This window comes from Zasmidium cellare, assembly GCF_010093935.1.
Source record: "Zasmidium cellare ATCC 36951 unplaced genomic scaffold M409scaffold_13, whole genome shotgun sequence".
Classification (NCBI taxonomy): Eukaryota; Fungi; Ascomycota; class Dothideomycetes; order Mycosphaerellales; family Mycosphaerellaceae; genus Zasmidium; species Zasmidium cellare.
In genome coordinates this window covers 216879-232750 of record NW_022986957.1, presented here as the reverse complement: position 1 = coordinate 232750, position 15872 = coordinate 216879, and the positions used below count along the sequence as shown (strand labels likewise).

The 15872-nt window shown below is 54.2% G+C and overlaps 7 protein-coding genes across 7 annotated transcripts; 2 read left to right on the top strand and 5 right to left on the bottom strand.

Moving 5' to 3' along the window:
* Positions 1–1051: 1051 nt before the first annotated feature.
* On the top strand, positions 1052–2252 carry M409DRAFT_53399 (uncharacterized protein; the record flags this gene model as incomplete). The annotated part of the gene is made up of 3 exons (XM_033812358.1): positions 1052–1202; positions 1255–1533; positions 1591–2252. The coding sequence occupies 3 exons, from the start codon at positions 1052–1054 to the stop codon at positions 2250–2252; spliced, it is 1092 nt and encodes a 363-aa protein (XP_033668967.1).
* A 380-nt stretch (positions 2253–2632) lies between these two features.
* Positions 2633–2882, bottom strand: M409DRAFT_21522 (uncharacterized protein; the record flags this gene model as incomplete). The annotated part of the gene is made up of 2 exons (XM_033805897.1): positions 2633–2807; positions 2857–2882. 2 exons carry the CDS (start codon positions 2880–2882, stop codon positions 2633–2635), a joined length of 201 nt encoding a protein of 66 aa, XP_033668966.1.
* A 304-nt stretch (positions 2883–3186) lies between these two features.
* M409DRAFT_53398 (uncharacterized protein) lies at positions 3187–7240 on the top strand (the record flags this gene model as incomplete). Its single annotated transcript, XM_033812357.1, has 2 exons — positions 3187–7011; positions 7106–7240. 2 exons carry the CDS (start codon positions 3187–3189, stop codon positions 7238–7240), a joined length of 3960 nt encoding a protein of 1319 aa, XP_033668965.1.
* A 71-nt stretch (positions 7241–7311) lies between these two features.
* On the bottom strand, positions 7312–9068 carry M409DRAFT_65612 (uncharacterized protein; the record flags this gene model as incomplete). The annotated part of the gene is made up of 3 exons (XM_033816592.1): positions 7312–7533; positions 7589–8700; positions 8762–9068. The coding sequence occupies 3 exons, from the start codon at positions 9066–9068 to the stop codon at positions 7312–7314; spliced, it is 1641 nt and encodes a 546-aa protein (XP_033668964.1).
* A 777-nt stretch (positions 9069–9845) lies between these two features.
* On the bottom strand, positions 9846–10781 carry M409DRAFT_21519 (uncharacterized protein; the record flags this gene model as incomplete). Its single annotated transcript, XM_033805896.1, has 1 exon — positions 9846–10781. The coding sequence occupies one exon, from the start codon at positions 10779–10781 to the stop codon at positions 9846–9848; it is 936 nt and encodes a 311-aa protein (XP_033668963.1).
* An 807-nt stretch (positions 10782–11588) lies between these two features.
* On the bottom strand, positions 11589–13062 carry M409DRAFT_65610 (uncharacterized protein; the record flags this gene model as incomplete). Its single annotated transcript, XM_033816591.1, has 4 exons — positions 11589–11685; positions 11748–11910; positions 11977–12909; positions 12975–13062. The coding sequence occupies 4 exons, from the start codon at positions 13060–13062 to the stop codon at positions 11589–11591; spliced, it is 1281 nt and encodes a 426-aa protein (XP_033668962.1).
* Positions 13063–13455: 393 nt separating this feature from the next.
* On the bottom strand, positions 13456–15263 carry M409DRAFT_65609 (uncharacterized protein; the record flags this gene model as incomplete). The annotated part of the gene is made up of 3 exons (XM_033816590.1): positions 13456–13823; positions 13876–15081; positions 15140–15263. The coding sequence occupies 3 exons, from the start codon at positions 15261–15263 to the stop codon at positions 13456–13458; spliced, it is 1698 nt and encodes a 565-aa protein (XP_033668961.1).
* Positions 15264–15872: the final 609 nt, after the last annotated feature.

The following is a 15872-nucleotide window of genomic DNA, read 5'->3' as shown; positions in this document are numbered from 1 at the left end:
CGGTCTGGACAAGCACCGCCCGTCATGGCGATGTGGCAAGGCGAGGACACTGGCTGTACCTGATATTGCAATACCCAGGAGTATCTAGCTGCCAAACAGCCTTCTCTGCACACAAACAACTCGCATACCCCCAGCACTTCGTCCTGTGCTATGACGTCCGTCTCAGTAGCGCGCTGTCATGTGATGGCCACTTGTGCCGTGGTCATCCCTTGCCTGTGAGATGAGTAGGCACGAGGTATGTACAACACACGACTCTCTGCCTCGATGCCTCATCAATATCATCTGCCCTTCTCTCCCAGCCTCACCGGCCTGCCTTGCGTATCTAACCGCTGACCGCCTGCTCCAGCTTGAGTGGGGCAACAGCTCGCGTAATCGATCACGCTTGCCGCCGCAGCGCTCATGTGATTGAACTCTCTTCCCGTCTCTTCCCTTTCCTTCACTTCACTTCAGTATTCGGTAAGGAGAGTTGAGCCAGTACGTTTTCAGCACCTCGATCGTCCATAAGATGGTTCTCAACAGCCCAACAATCGACTGACGCATTCGTAGCCGGGTTGTTGAAGTTCAAATCAACTATCTCGGACAGGTAGATATGCAGCTGTCTTACTTTCGCAGTGACGATGCATCGGAACAAGAAAACAATCATCGTAGAAACAGCGTCGCACAGATAAAATCTACTCCTCCAGTCCTCGTGTCGAGAGGCACAACAATATCGACAGCCTTTCGCAAGCTCTCCTCCTTCAAGCCCTTCATCCTCCTTCAAGACCTTCCTCCCCTTTCAGCTGAGACCCAGCGAACGCGAAAAAGTCAATACCACAAGAATCAAATCAATCGAAAGCGCAACGTCTGCAAACGATCCTACGTTCCTGAGAAATGTCTTCTTTGGGCCGAGGGTGCTGGTCGGAGTGAACTTGTGTCGTGAAGTCTATCAGTCATCTTCGCAAGGCTTTCACAATGCGGCCTGTAGAGGATTGTACTTGTCTCATAGTAGAGTCGTATAACAAGTAGGTTGGGTCCTCTCCTCTTCCTCTGCTGACTGCCGCACAACTGCAAGATGAAGCTCTCGCTGTCTTTCGTTGCACTGGTTGCCTGCGCGAATGCAACATTTTCTCCTCTCGTCGATGTCGATACACGGTCTTTAAACGATATCTACACTGCGGCCAAGAAGGAGAATGGAACTCTGCAAGTCTTCTGGGGAGGGGATGGTACGTCGAAGTACACCGCTGTCGAAGATCCAAACCTGACGATCAGGGATAGCCGGAGCAGCGGGCGACGAAGTCCGAACGTCCTTCGCGAAGCGATTCCCAGACGACAAGATCAATCTGACCGTAGAGCTGTCCAAGTATCACGATAACCAGATCGATCGAGGGTGGTATGAGGGCAAGCATGTTGCGGACGTTGCGTGGTTGCAGACGACGCACAACTATCCTCGATGGAAGCAGGAGGGCAAGCTGGTGAATTATAAGCCTCCTACGTTCAACGATATCTTGAATGGCGAAAAGGACTTCGATGGGGCTTGGATGGCTGCTTCACTTTGTCAGTCCTCTTTCCGCTTCAGAACTGTGTATAATCGATACTGACTTGGATATGCAGTTGGTTTCGGCCAGATGGTCTACGACAGCTCCAAGATCAACGCCTCTGAAGTGCCAACCTCATACGCTTCCATCACCGACCCGAAATTCAAGGGCAAACTCATCCTCACTTACCCCAACGACGATGATGCAATCGCCTACCTCTTCAGCCTAATCATTGGCCGTTACGGCCATGAATGGCTCTACGCTCTCGCGAAGAACGACGTCCAATGGGTTCGTGGCACTTATACTCCAGCTGCACTTCTTACTCAGGGACACAACACCACCTCCAAACGCTCGCTCTCGTTCACAGCCTACAATCTAGGAGTTCCTTTCCTCCTATCGAAAGACATCGAAGCCCCCGAGCAGAAGATCTCCTGGGTGCAGGACATCGCCATTATCAAAGGGACAAAGATGCTCGAGTCGGCGAAGCTCTTAGTAGCGTGGTTGACGAGTGTCGAGAGGCAGAGCGAGCCGAATTACTTTGGGTTTGCCAGCGTGTTGGATAGTGTGAATCGAAAGAATGGGTTGACGCCGTATCAGCAGAATAACACGCAGGTGACGGGATTTCGGTCGTGGGAGTTGAACCGGGCGAATGTGGAGTTTTGGAAGACTACGTATGAAGAGGTCTTGGGGACACCGCAGGGTTTGGGCCCGTTGCAGATGTTTCCTAATGCTGCTTGAGGTGGGGAGGTGAAGTCAATCAATGTCACATAATGTACAATTGCGCAGTGCAGTACGAGCCCTGCTTCTCGCATATTTCCAGCTTGCCTTCTCCTGTATCCTAGTCATATTCTTCTTGAACCATCCTCCAGAATTGCCTGTTGAACCAGCTGCTTCGATCCCCCTCGTCCGCCCAGAGTCTGAGGGCTCGGGCGGGATGTGACTCATTGGCAACATGCTTTGGCTAGCAATTGCCATCTTCTCTCCTTGTTCTGTCGTCCATACTCCGAAGCGCTTCAATTCAACTCTCAAGTGCTCATCTTCAACGGCATGGTCGTACTGCAAGGGGTTGTCCAGTCGAACGTTGGCTGTGCCGAAGCCATGGCAGGGCTATCTCATCCTCACTTCTCGACCGCCTTTGTCGCAGGTGTGTCATTGCCAAAAAGCATTGCGGTCCGGCGATTTAGGCTATCGATTGTTTCTTGAGTTGTCTTTCCTCTCTCCTTTTCCTCCCTGTTGATCCGGACAGCAGCTGCCACGATGCCGACGCTCACGGCGAAGATGGGATCGATTGTCCTATTCTGAGTCAGTCGATGCTTGTTTTGCAGTATAACGGATCACGTACCTGGATATGAGGTAGGCGGCCGGCATGATGGGTACTTGAAGTGAAGTCTTTCACATGGAGTTGTTGAAGCAGAGCACTTGCAATCGCTCAAGTGAATGCTTCAGGGTGCGGAACCAGCTCCGCTCCTCGCGACTTCGCGTCACTCGCGACTCGAACGTGATCGACCACTTCAGCAACTACCACTTCACTTCGGCTACGTTGTCCTGGCGAACAAGCCGATGAAGACAAGGACCTGACAGACACCATGGAATCAACTTGAATCCTTGTCGAGGTCTGAAAGGATGGTCGGACACAAAGTCAACTTTCGAGCCCTCCAACCCGCCCACGATCATGGCGGTCGAGATCGTTGACCTCTGCTCAAGCGATGAGGAATCCCCTCGGAAGGCAGCAGAAGGTGCGCTTGCTGGTTTCAAGCCACGGAAAAATAAGATCACGAAACTCGTCAGTACGAATGGCACCGCAGCCCAGCAGTATGACTTCGACTTCAACGACGATCGCTCATGGGGAAATGCGGACTCTTCCTCTCCTTTGAATGGTGGACCGAATACCGATTTCAAACCATACGAGAGCTATCACGACGCTCGTGCAGAGAACTTTGAAGAGCATAACAGGTCACACAGCAATGCGGTCCCAGACTTGGTGCGCATCGACAACGTCGAGCGCTCGAATGGCCAGCAATCGCTAGAGGAAGCTAAGTCAAATGGGCACTGGGAGTATAGCAATGGTGGAAGCGGGGATGATATTATGGCATCAGGTAACCCAATGGGTGAGCATACATGGACAACGCGATCAGCGAATGATGCAAACACCAGCTTCGAAGCACGGGCAACGAGCACTAGGACGGGCAATCAGACCGACTACCCGAGCGAGCGATCCTTCCGCATTGACAAGTCAAAGAGATATGGTCACAGCTCTGTTCAGGATCGTGTTCGCGAACGGCCTCTTACAGCACAGTCCAGTTCCTCGTTGTCCAGCCCGCCCGAATCAAGCCTGCTCAACAAATTCCTGTCAGGGTCACCAGAAGGCAACAACGTGGAATCTGGCGATGGTGCTTCGACAAATCAAAACCGCCTCCAGATCACACAGCCTGCGAAGACTTCGATCCTTTCTGGAGCAGGGCTTGAAGTCGTGCGAATGCGGGAAGAAAACGGTCCGAAGGACGTACTTGGCAAGCTCGAGAATGGCATCAAGCGTCAAGCGTCGCTGCTGGTCGATAGTGCAGACAGTCGAATCCTGAAGAGACCAAGAGCCGAGGAAAGTTTCGTTCCACAGTCGGAGAGCCTGCGAAGCAGTCGGCCTCCAGCCATCTTAATCGATGTGACAAATCCTGATACAGAGCGTGTGTCCTATTCTGATGAGCCGGAAATTGAAGATTCAATTCGAATGAAATCTTCGACTTCTACGACCACGAATAGCAAGCCTGTTAGCACAGGTGCGACGCAAAAGGAGGCAAATCCTTGGAAGGGACCTGGCACGCGTGAGCCGTATCATCCTGAAGAAGATGAACTTCTGTGCCAGCTCAAAGCCGATGGGCTCAGTTGGGATGAGATAGTACCTCATTTTAACGGGCGTACAAAAGGGTCTCTCCAGGTTCGATACTCAACCAAATTTGCTCATCGTAAGGAGACTGCTGCGGTTGCTAGGCCTGGACGCAAGAAGTCCACCTTACCTATTCCAACGTTGGAACGAGCTGACTCTTCGGACAATGTTACCACTGGCCGAGCTAAGCGTGCGAGAAATGCTGCGCCATCTGCTGTGGACGGCTTCGTTAGCTGGGCATCTGTGAAGGCTTCAAGAAGAGAATCTGCTGCGCTCGCAAATCCTGAAGAAGAGAATCTGGCTGATTCGCCTGAGCCCGTTCTACCGGATGCTTCAACGCGTCAGGACGGAACTTTCCCAGCGTCAATATCACAAGTTCTGCGATATCGAGAGCTTGGCTTGAATGGCCGACGATTCTGGGGTGCCTCGCCGCGTGCAGTGCGAGACGATGTGAAGAACCACGTCTACAAAACATACGCCCTGCAAAAGCAGTACCACGGCACATCCGGAGACGTGGTAGCTTTGTCGTGGGCACCTGATGGCGACCGGTTTGCTGCAGGCTCGATTGCCATATCCGACGACAGAAGCATGCAATACAACATGCAGAGAAATCTCGTCGTTGGCAGCGGCAGTCAAAGCAAACTGCGAGAGATGACTGAACATCACATTCCACGTCCGCTGGTTGATACGACTGACAATGTCAACGGACTGCACGCCATGCGAGCGTCACAAGACTCCAGGCTGTTCAAGACTGTGACAGCGACCGCTTTCTCACCCTCCTCGCCGAGAAAGCTATACACAACTGGCGAAGACATGATGCTAAGGCGGTATGCTGTCGGCACAGATGTTAATGCCGTCAAGTGTCGCTATGAGATACAACACCCTGCTCGAGTCGATCTTTTAGCAGTCAGTTCACCACACGGCATTGTAGCAACCGGCTGCCACACGGATATCAAGAGCGTTCAGCTCTATCGATGCCATGAGAAAGACTATGAGAGAGGCTCTGTGTTCTCCCCTGGTCGAAGAGAATTGCAATCGTCAGTGCCTATCTATCCATCCACACTGAAATGGGGAATCGCGTATCGGCACTGCGCGCTGCTCCTCGCAGGATTCTGCGGCGACGAGGAGAAGGAGCATGCAGGCGAAACGTGTTTGTGGGACATCAATACTGGTACTGCGATCCCCATTCGAGGTGCAACGAGGAATGTCTTCGACGTTGCTTGGAACCCAAACCCCAGTTCGGCTTCTACATCTTTTGCCGTTGCGTCCAAACCAAGTTCCCTTTCTGTTGCTAGGAGCACGCGGAGTGTTATTCAATGTTTCGCGCCCAACCAACAGGAAGCGCGTAAAGTGCTCACTTGGGAATGTCCGGCGCCCGACATAAACGATGTTGTGTTCTGTCCCTACGATGACAACTTGATCGCTGCTGGAGCTACCAATGGAACTGTATACATCTGGGATCAACGCTCCGCGGACAGGTCACAGAATCCTTTGCATATATTGCATCATGGCGCGACGGAGAACATCCTCGCCCACGACAGAGATCCAGAGACAGCCGATACAGGAGTTCGATTCCTGTCGTGGGGCGCAACTAAGACAAGACTATACTCTGGCTCTCACGATGGAATTGTCAAAGTATGGAACCCTTATCGATCACCGAACAACGCTCACGTGGATGACATTGCGCCTCCGAGGCACGAGAGATCTGCTGTGATGTCCGGTACATTCAATCAAGATCACAGGGAGTTGTTGGTGGGAACCGAGAATGGACGTATTAACTTGTTTAGCATTGAGGCAAATCCGGTCTACAAGGCGCAGCAATTCAAGCTCGAGACTGCACCTGCGCCAGCAGAGGACGAGCAAGAAGATTCGTTGGCTCTAGCACGCTCGATGATAGACTCAGGCAAGATCGAAATTCGCCCTTGTGGTGCATTGCCCTTCAGGCAAGCTGTCCAAGGACCCAACTATGAAGGGCCCTTCATGGCGCCGTCGAGCGAAGAGATCAACAAAGCTGAAGAGAAATGCACCGAGGCAATGATTGCGCAAAGTGATGCTCACTTGCGGCAGGCACAGCTGGACCCAGACGATGATGCCGAAACTGCGCGAGCCGACAGCAACGCCGTGGCCGCGCAGCGCACTCTGGACGAGCTCAATCAGCGTCTCGAGCACTTTCACTTCGCACAGCCGAAGGCAGCAGAGTTCCAGCGCGCTCTCTTCCAAGCCGAGCATGATCGAGCGGAACTATTGTCGCAACTGACGGAGCCTGTAGAGGCGTGCACCTTGCCGTGTGGCGTACTTCCGACAGCAGGCGATGGCGTTGAAGACTCGGGTCGCTCAGTACTGCGAATCCCTCAGATGCTCCGATCGATCGAGCAGAATGCGGCTGTGGCCTCTATTGGCGACGAAGAGTCGGTTGCAGCTTGTGCTTCGTGCTTTCCACTGCAGGCACTCAAGCGAAAGGGGAAGCCTTCTTTCTGCGTCGCATGCAAACTCAAGAAGGCTGGACTGATAGTCTCCTGCTCCCGCTGCGCCGGCCCAGCACGATTACAAACAGACACCAGCAAGGAGACGCTCTGTGAGCGTTGCTCTTTCACATGTTTTAGATGCACGCGAACAGTGACTCTTAACGACGAAACGAATACCATTAGTTGCTCTGCTTGCAACCTGACTTGGACTATTGGAGTTCTTGGCTACGAGCTTGTGACCGCAGCCCCTGAGCGGCGTCCCCAGCACGCACGCGTCCAACAGACGCAAGAAATGGAACAATACGGCGACTTTGGCACGCTCGAGCGAGAGCATTACGCATCCCTGTGGCAGGACACAGACGCATACGCATACGACATAATGGGATATTGAAGAAAATCGATAGATGTCTTGTACAAAAGCGAGCTACTTGAGAGAGCCGTCTTAGCTCAATCATACTTTCAAAGGCTCTTTAACTGTCGTGTCCGCTGTCTCCAAACCCAACTCCCCGTCCAAATCCGCAGGATGTGCTTTGCCCTCTAAAGTAGGATCCGCGCCTTGCACGACTGGTGGGCCCGTGAAATGATGTCTTCCGCGGATCAAGTACCAGAGGAGACTTATGGCTGCGAAGCCCATCCAGACTACGGAGGCGTAGTTCATGCTTGAGGCGGAGACCTAGAGCAAGCGTGTTAGTGAGAACAAGGGGGAAGGGGTGAAGGGAGTGACTTACAGGCAAGCTAACAGGCATACAGAACAACACAATCGCAAGACAAATCCAACAGATACAGATAATATTAATCGCGAATCCGAATTTCCCCAGGGAGAATGTCGAATGTTTCACCAACTTCCTGCCCCTCAGCAACGACACGAGGATCGGCAAGCCATAGCCCGTCGACAAACAAATCGTCGCCACGCCCGTGAAGGAGTTGAACGCGGCCGTGGAGCCGAAGTAGATCAACCCGAGGAGACAGTCGACGACGGTGGAGAGGACGAGACCCCAGAGGGGAATATCCAGTTTCTTGTTCGTGGTGCCCAGCCAGCGACTCCCCGGGATGGCTCCGTCGCGCGCGAACGCGTACGTGCAGCGGCTGGAGGCCGTGAGGGCACCGGTGCCGGCGAAGAAGAGGATTCCGAGCAGGAGGAAGAGCAGGCCGAAGCCGCCGCCCGCGGAGCCGGTGGCTTGTTTGAAGATCTCGCCGATGGGCTGGCCGCTGGCGACTTGGAGGAGGGTTTGGATGTCTGGCATGGCGAAGAGGACGGGGATGAGGTAGATTACGCCTGTGATGCCGGCGGCGGCGACGGAGAGGACCATGGCTTTGGGGACTTCGCGGGCGGGGTTCTGGACTTCTTCGCACATGGCTGCGACGAGGCCGTAGCCTGTCAAAGTGTAGGCTGCTTGGAGGAGGCCGACGAAGAAGGCCCAGCCGGAGGGCCAGCCGGAGGCGCTGGCGTCGTAGTGGGCGAAGACGAATTCGCCTGAGCGGAGGTTGTCTTTCATGGAGAGGAGGGTGACGAGGATGATGATGACGCTGGCCGCGGTCCAGTAGATGCAGATCTTGTTGATGAGGTCCAGGTATTTCGCTCCGAAGGCGTTGACGAAGAAGCAGATGAGCATTACGGCCCAGAACATTAGGACCGTCTGCCAGGCATTGGCCGCCCAGTCTTCGCGCCAGAGGGAGATGGCCGAAAGGATGAGCTGGGCCCCGGAGAAGTTGATACTGAGGGTGACGGTCCAGTTTCCAACGAGATTAAGCCAGCCCGTGATCCAAGAGGCTATAGGAGCATATTTAGGTGTACTCATCATTGCCGACCAATAATACACGCCTCCAGCAGTCGGGTAGACTAGAAACCACTATCATCAGCTTTCACACTCCTCCCCATCGACGAGAAGAGTAGAACATACCAGCACAAATCTCCGCTAAACTCGCCGCGATGCTCAAACTGATCAGACTAACCAACACCCATCCCCACAAGATCGTGACACTCTGACCATCCGTAAGGCCCGTCAACATCGTGGTCGAGAGGCCGAATGGAACCGCCATGATCGCGAAGGAGAGGCCCAACACGGACAACATGCTCAGACTTCGAGGCAGTTCGCTCTTGTAGCCCATCTTCGCCAGATCCGCATCGGCGGCCGTTGCGGATGTCGATGCTGCTCGTTGGCTGCCTCCTCCTCCTCCGGCGGAGAGGCGTCGTTTGATGGTGTCCATCTTGGATGACTCTAATTCTTTCTGACCGGACGGTCTTTCGTTGGGGTATGCGAGACTCTAAAGCCAAACAGATCTTCTCAAGAAGTCGACAAAACCAATCCTTATCGTCAACAAATGCTGTATCTCAATCCTCAAACCACCGTATCAGTCATCGACAGGGCCAGCCGTATCTATCTCGCGCGACCAACGCGTTCTGCGGCTGCAGTCCGGCACAGCTTGTCTATCAGTGGTGTCAGAACAGTGAAATTTGTAGCCGGAATGACATACGTCGGCGAGATTGCGGTTTGCAGAAGGTCCACGCACCAGCGTTGCATGTGGTCGATTGCCGAAAGTGGAGGTGCTGCAGGTGGGAAAGGGAACGTCACCTGGCTGCAGATGGGAACGCCTCGTGTGCTTGGCGTGGGAGGAACATACAGTACCTGAGACTACGTCGATGGAGGAATTTGGATGATAGAAGCAGATATGTGGCGAAGGATGGAAGCGATGCAGGCTGAGTTGAAAGTATAGTATGTACAAAGTATGCAGTAATTATATACAACAACTCTCTTCCTTTATCGTGAAGAAGAGATACAATAAAGTATATTATATGTACAACCAAATTGACTCCATCCAGAAAGATCGAACAAGCTCCAGGCCGTCATTAAAAACCACCAAAACATTAGTATCAATCATAAGTATCCCAAAATCAACATCAATCACATGCACCAACCCATCCGTTCAAACATCCAATCCTCCTCCTCTTCATCCATCCACTCTCCTCCACCCCCTCCCCCCTCCCTAAAACCCCTTCCGATACTCCGCCCACATATTCTGAATCCGACTAACCTGCCCGGGCGTAAAACTCTCATAGCAAGCATCACTCGAATAATCCATATAATTATGGACAGGATCCACACCGCTCTGCGTCGGACAGGAATCTTTCGCAGGCTTCATCGGACACCCATCGGTGCTGGTGCTCTGCATGGGGGTATCCGCGATCGAGTCGCCGTCGCCGTCGCACGAGTAGCCCTCGAAGGTGTGCAGGAGACCCAGCCAGTGGCCCGTCTCGTGCACGGCCGTCATGCCCTGGTTGTAGCCCGTCAGCGCGCCGCCGGGCATGGTGGCGGCGTTGATGTTGCAGCCGTCGGTGAAGTACTGCGAGGGTTGGGTTTGCGCGGTGACCTTTGAGGGGAGCGTGCAGGTCCCCAGGACGCCGCCGGAGAGGTCCGAGTGGAAGTAGAGGTTCAGGTCGGCGTAGGTGCCCTGGCGGCGGGCTTGCTTGAGCTCGTCCATGGCGGAGCCGTCGGCGGCGGACCAGGCGTCGTTGGCGTCAATGGAGACGTCGGCGAGGACGAAGGTGATGCCGATGGGGTTGTAGGCTTTGTTGAGGGCGTCGAGTTGGGCCTGCGCGGTGGCTTGCGTGAGGGTGCCTTCTTTGGCGGTGGTGGTGATGAGGTGGATGTACGTCTTGATCGTGAGGGCCGGGGAGACGGTCTGTTTCCTGACGAGCGAGGCCGCGCGCGTGCCGACTTGATTGGGACGGCGGGAGTTGCGGTGCAGGAACTTGATCGTCTCGTTGAAGTGGGACGAAGCCTTGCCGCGGTTGACGCTGCAGTCGAAATGCCGGATCTCGTGGCCCGTGGCGGGATCAACAAAGGTCGAAATGTTGCCGCCGTTCAGTGCTGACGCCACTGCCACGAGGGCCGCCAAGGCGGCGACCGTGAGACTCTTCATCGTGTCCCAGAGAGTGCACTTTCCGCGTTCGTCGAAGTGGGAGCGAGGCGAGATAGGGGATCTGAGATGGTCGGGGGCTCCGAGGAATGTAGCCACACGTGAGCGTTGGCCGGTTTCGCCGTGGAATGTTAAAGGGTATGTACAAGGTCCAAGAATAAAACGATATATACAAGAAGATGTCGAGAGCTCCGGTATGTACAAGTTATGAGCTTTCGATGAAGATGGAGTTTCTCTGTCGACCCATCTTCTCATATTTAACCGTCTTGCATTCGTGGCCTGGATCTCTCACCCGGGGGAAGCCACACTCGAGGTCGTCGACGTTTGCGGCTATTCTTCCCTGGCAAACAAGAGAGCCGCATGCCAACAAAGGTCGCGCGACACCCACTCTTGCTCCACTCCGCAAGTCCAAGAGAGACGTCTAGAACGCGTGCGAGTGGCAAAGACAGAGCTATGCTGGATCCAGGAAACATCTCAATGACTTTGCACGGCTGGTCGGATAGAAATGTTTCGGGGCGGCGGTGCCTAAAGGTTAGGACATGCTCGGGGAGTCTGCAATGGGATGAGATGAAAGAAGATCCAACCTGTTCGTCAATACAATGCAATGTCTTCTCTGCCTTGGGAATTGTGGGGTGGCAAGAGACCTGGAACATAGCGAGCAAGAGTTCATGAGGCACATACATGGCATATGGTAAGAATTTGTAGACTCCGCGAACCCTTCCCTGATATCCTTCTCTAACTCCGATGCGGAGCACCTGACGCCTGAACTCCTTGACTGAACGCAGATAATCGAACAATGGGTGGATGAGATCATGCAGCTTCGTTAGGGCGTGGTGCTCTGCCGGTGGTGGTTGCAGTGCTCGGCTGATCGGTGTTCCATGTGAGATAGGAGTGGTCGCCAAGTTTCCTGTAGGCACGTCACGTCAGCCATTTCCGTCACCGTGAAGTCGTTCGTCAATATGGTCTCACCTTGGCCTGATCAACTGCGTAACAGTGAAAAGTCCTCCCAGAACGATACAGATACCACCAACAACAATATACGTAATCCCTAAGAAAGGATTTCTCCCGCCCATGACGGTCCGAGTCGAAATTAGAATCGACTTTGTACCATCGTAGAGCGAGACAGGGAAGTCTAGGAGAAAGAACGTGGCGTTAGTCGTCAACCTGGCTGCTGGGAATTTCGCCAAGACAAACTCACAATCATATACCAACATCTCGTACCTGCCAATCTGCATGCTTTCATTGTCGTTGCGCAGCGCGAGCTTGCTGAAGGTAGGCAGACCGGCGGTTCTCATCCACACTTGGAACTCCTCCCAGTTCTTCAGATCTGGAAATTGGAAGGTGTCGTTGTAGACGGGATACCTCTCACGCCAGTTTGGCGGGGGCACAACGTCGCTGTAGTTGTAAGGCGACGGGTCGTAAAGATCGCGATCCGAGCTCCACGCGATACCGCTGTTGGTCATGTTGTACGTGACATTGCTGGCGCTCTCCCCCTGAGCATTCAACAGCACCGGGTTGAAGTAGGTGTCGTTGAACATCGAGTTTGCGATGATACCGCAGGGATAGTACGGCTTCTTGATATCGTTCCCTTGAGCGTCCTTGCCCAACGTCTCCTGCCTAAGGGGATCGCAGTCGCTTCCGGAGATGGAACTGTTATCGCGGTAGTCGCCCTTGAGCTGGTCCTGGTCGAAAGACTGCACATATCGTCTGTGGTTCTGGTAGAAGTTGGTGAGCTGGTAGTACAACAGCACCGGCGGACCAATGTTATCCGGGATGTAGAACTGCACGCGACAAGCGGTGGTATTCACGAAAGCTGGTCCATTATCCGCATCAGGGTATCCCACTCTCCTGTACTCTTTACACCACGTCGGCTGGTCGGCATTATCGGTGGTGTTCTTGAAGTTGGCGGTGACCTTGTCGCTGGGGATGGGGCTGTAATCGTTGCATATGGGCGCGGTCGAGTTGCAGTCGGAGTAGTCGATGATGAGTTCCTGGACGGTGGAGCTGGCCCACAGCAGGACGCCGCCGATGGGGGCGAAGATGATGCCGACGGCGAAGAAGAGCGGCAGGACGGTCTTGGGGGTGAGGATGGGCTGCCAGGCCTTTAATCGCTGCTGGCGGAAGGCGTTGTCTGTTTCATCGGCATTAGTTTGCTGCCACACCTTGCCGCATCAGACGGGGCGGGCATGGGCGTACTTGGGGGTCGCCGGCTCTTCTGCGTCTTCTCCTCTGGGTCATTGTTGCTGCTGCTGGAATCGTTGTGCTGGACCTCCGTCTGCGACATGATTGCAATGGGCGCGCAGAGTACAATCAGTGCAGAGCGAAGACGAGGCGGCGTCCAGCGTAATCAACCACACCATAGCCACTTCAGCCAGCTGCTCTCCGGCTCTGCCGCTGCCCAATGAACGCTCAAGGGTCCAGCGCTTGGCAGGACACGTGAAGATGGGAGAATGATAGTGAGTTCACTACGCTTCAATGATATCGAGATAGAACTTTTCACTCTTTTCCGTACATTTATGTGTTCACGAGCCCATCCACTATGTAATACACCCATCACAGTTGTTGTAAGTTCCACCACTCTATCCAATCCAAGACGGGTATCACCGTTCGAAAAAACGCCTCTATTCTCGCCGACACACGCTCTCAACGCTCGACTCAAATCGCACGAATTGCACAATTATGGCTCGTCGTCCTGGCCTACCCGCTTGTACTTGCCGCTGCCACTGCCATTCGCGTCGTCGCCTCTTGCGCGCTTGACGACGTTGGTGATCCAACCTCCCACGCCTTCGCCTTGGCTTTCGTCTTTGCTGAGCTGGGGTTTGCCGTCTTGGATTTCGACATCTGGGGGTTGGAGGTCCATGTCTGGGATTGGAGGATCGCCTTGGTCGCCGAGACGGAAAGATCCCACTGGCGAACGGTTGCCGCTGAATAGCGATTCGGCTTCTGCGAGGGTCTCTGGCGTGGGCGCTATCGTGGTTGCGTCTCCGAACAGGGAATTCATGTCCTCTAACCGCACATTGGCCGTCTCCGGGTAGATGAACCATACTGATGAAAGTCAGCCTTGTTCTTATCACACTTCTGCTCATCCAATACTCACCGACAACAAAACTGAGCGCGCAAAAGAACGCATGCAGCAAGTACAGCCGCCACTTGATTGCTTCCTGCAATATAGGCGTCATCTCTCCCACAAGCCAGTTGAATGCCCAGTTCGAAGCGGTCGACAAACTTGCACCCTTTGCTCTGATGCTGAGAGGCAGAATCTCTGGCGGATACAACCAAGGAATCGGACCCCAAGAATAGCCAAACGCTGCGTTATAAATCATCACGAAGACGACGACCATCGTAGGCGTGATGTGAACGTCAATGTAAATGAAATAGGAAATCGCTGATAGCGAGATGACCATCATCACGGCTCCGGATAAGAGGATGAATCGGCGGCCGAGTCGGTCGACGACATACCAGGGAGGGATTGTTGAAGCCAGATATGTGAGTCCATTGATTCCAGTCATGAGAATGGCATCTCGGCCAACCCATCCAGCTTGTTCGAACACCAGCGGGGCGTAGTATGAAATGACATTGATGCCATTGAGCTGCGCCAAAGCCTGAGCAGACATGGCAATGAACACACGCTTGTAGTATCGCTTGAACATATCCCTGTAGGATCGCTCGCCCTCCTGTCGTTGAAGCAGGACATTCATCTTGATCTCGCGATACTCGTCCCGTGCCTTGGGGTTGTGGATGTCGCCTTTCCCGTAGAGGTTGGCAATGACGACAATGCCCTCCTCGTCATGGTCATTGTCCAGGAGCCATCGTGGGGACTCAACAATCAGGAAGCTTCCCACAGCGAGCAAGCCTCCCATGACCACTTGCATCAGCAAAGGCACCCGCCAGGCCCAGTCGTTCTTGATGTAACTGCAGAAGTAGTCGACCCACACACTGCACATGTATCCAAAGATATTCCCCGAGAACTCAATACAAGCCAACTTGCCACGGTTGTGCGGAGGGCTGATCTCGCTCTGGTAGACTGGCACAATCGTGCTGAGAGCACCAACCCCCAGGCCGGCAATGATACGTCCCAGTAGCATCATCGGCATGCCCGTTGCAAATGTCTGAATGGCACCGCCTACGACAAAGACGACGGCACCGTATAGAATGGTCTTTCTCCGGCCCAGCACATCTCCAATGCGTCCTACTGATAACGAGGCTATGAACGCGCCGACTTCCAGAATGGCGACCATGGTTCCGATCTCGGCAGCGGAGGGATGGTTGAAGTAGTCCTTGAAGTAAGGACCCGTTATTATGCCTGTGTCGAGACATGTCAGCCAACACCGTTGTACCATCTCAAGCCTCGCCATTCTCACCCGACATGACACCCTGATCATACCCAAACAAAAACACGCCCAACGACACGAAGATGGACAAGAAGTAAATCAGCTTCTTGCCATGCAGGCCATGCATGCGCGAGGGTCCATCGCCAGGAGCCATGACTCTCGCCAACCACTTCTGTCCCCACCCAAGTTCCCTGGGCGGCGGACTAGGGATTCTTATATCTTCCTTCCTCTTAAAACCGCCAGGATGACGGCTCTCCTTCTCGCCGTTCTCGTGCTCGCCAGCGGCGTATCGGACCCGTTTCGGCTGGCGATTGCGGCCTCTGCGGGGGTGGTGCGAGGAGAGCTCCTCTTCGAGGCTCTGGCGTAGCCGTGCAGCGAGGGGATCCTCTTGGTCGGCAAGCTGGTCGACGAGGTCGCCCGTATCGCTCCAGAGGGAGAAGTCCGAACCCTCTTCTTCGTCGTCGTCGTCGAAGGAGCCCGATTCGCGGCGGAGACGTGCACGGTCGGCCTTCTCGTCGTAGGACTCGCTGCTGCTCTTCCGGCGGCCAGAGGTGGAGCTTAGGGAGTGCAATGGGATGTTGGCAGGCTTGCGAGGTGCGTTGCTGCCGGCGCCGAATGGGAGCGGAATGTTTATCGTTAAAGGGCTGGCTCCGAGCAGCCCCTCCGCAGCCGAGAAGAAAAAGACAGAGGGCTATGGAAAGGTTAAAAGCAGAAGCGTGGAATGCGTCGGGTGCTGCAGTTTAGTTCGAGAACAGCAGAAGCA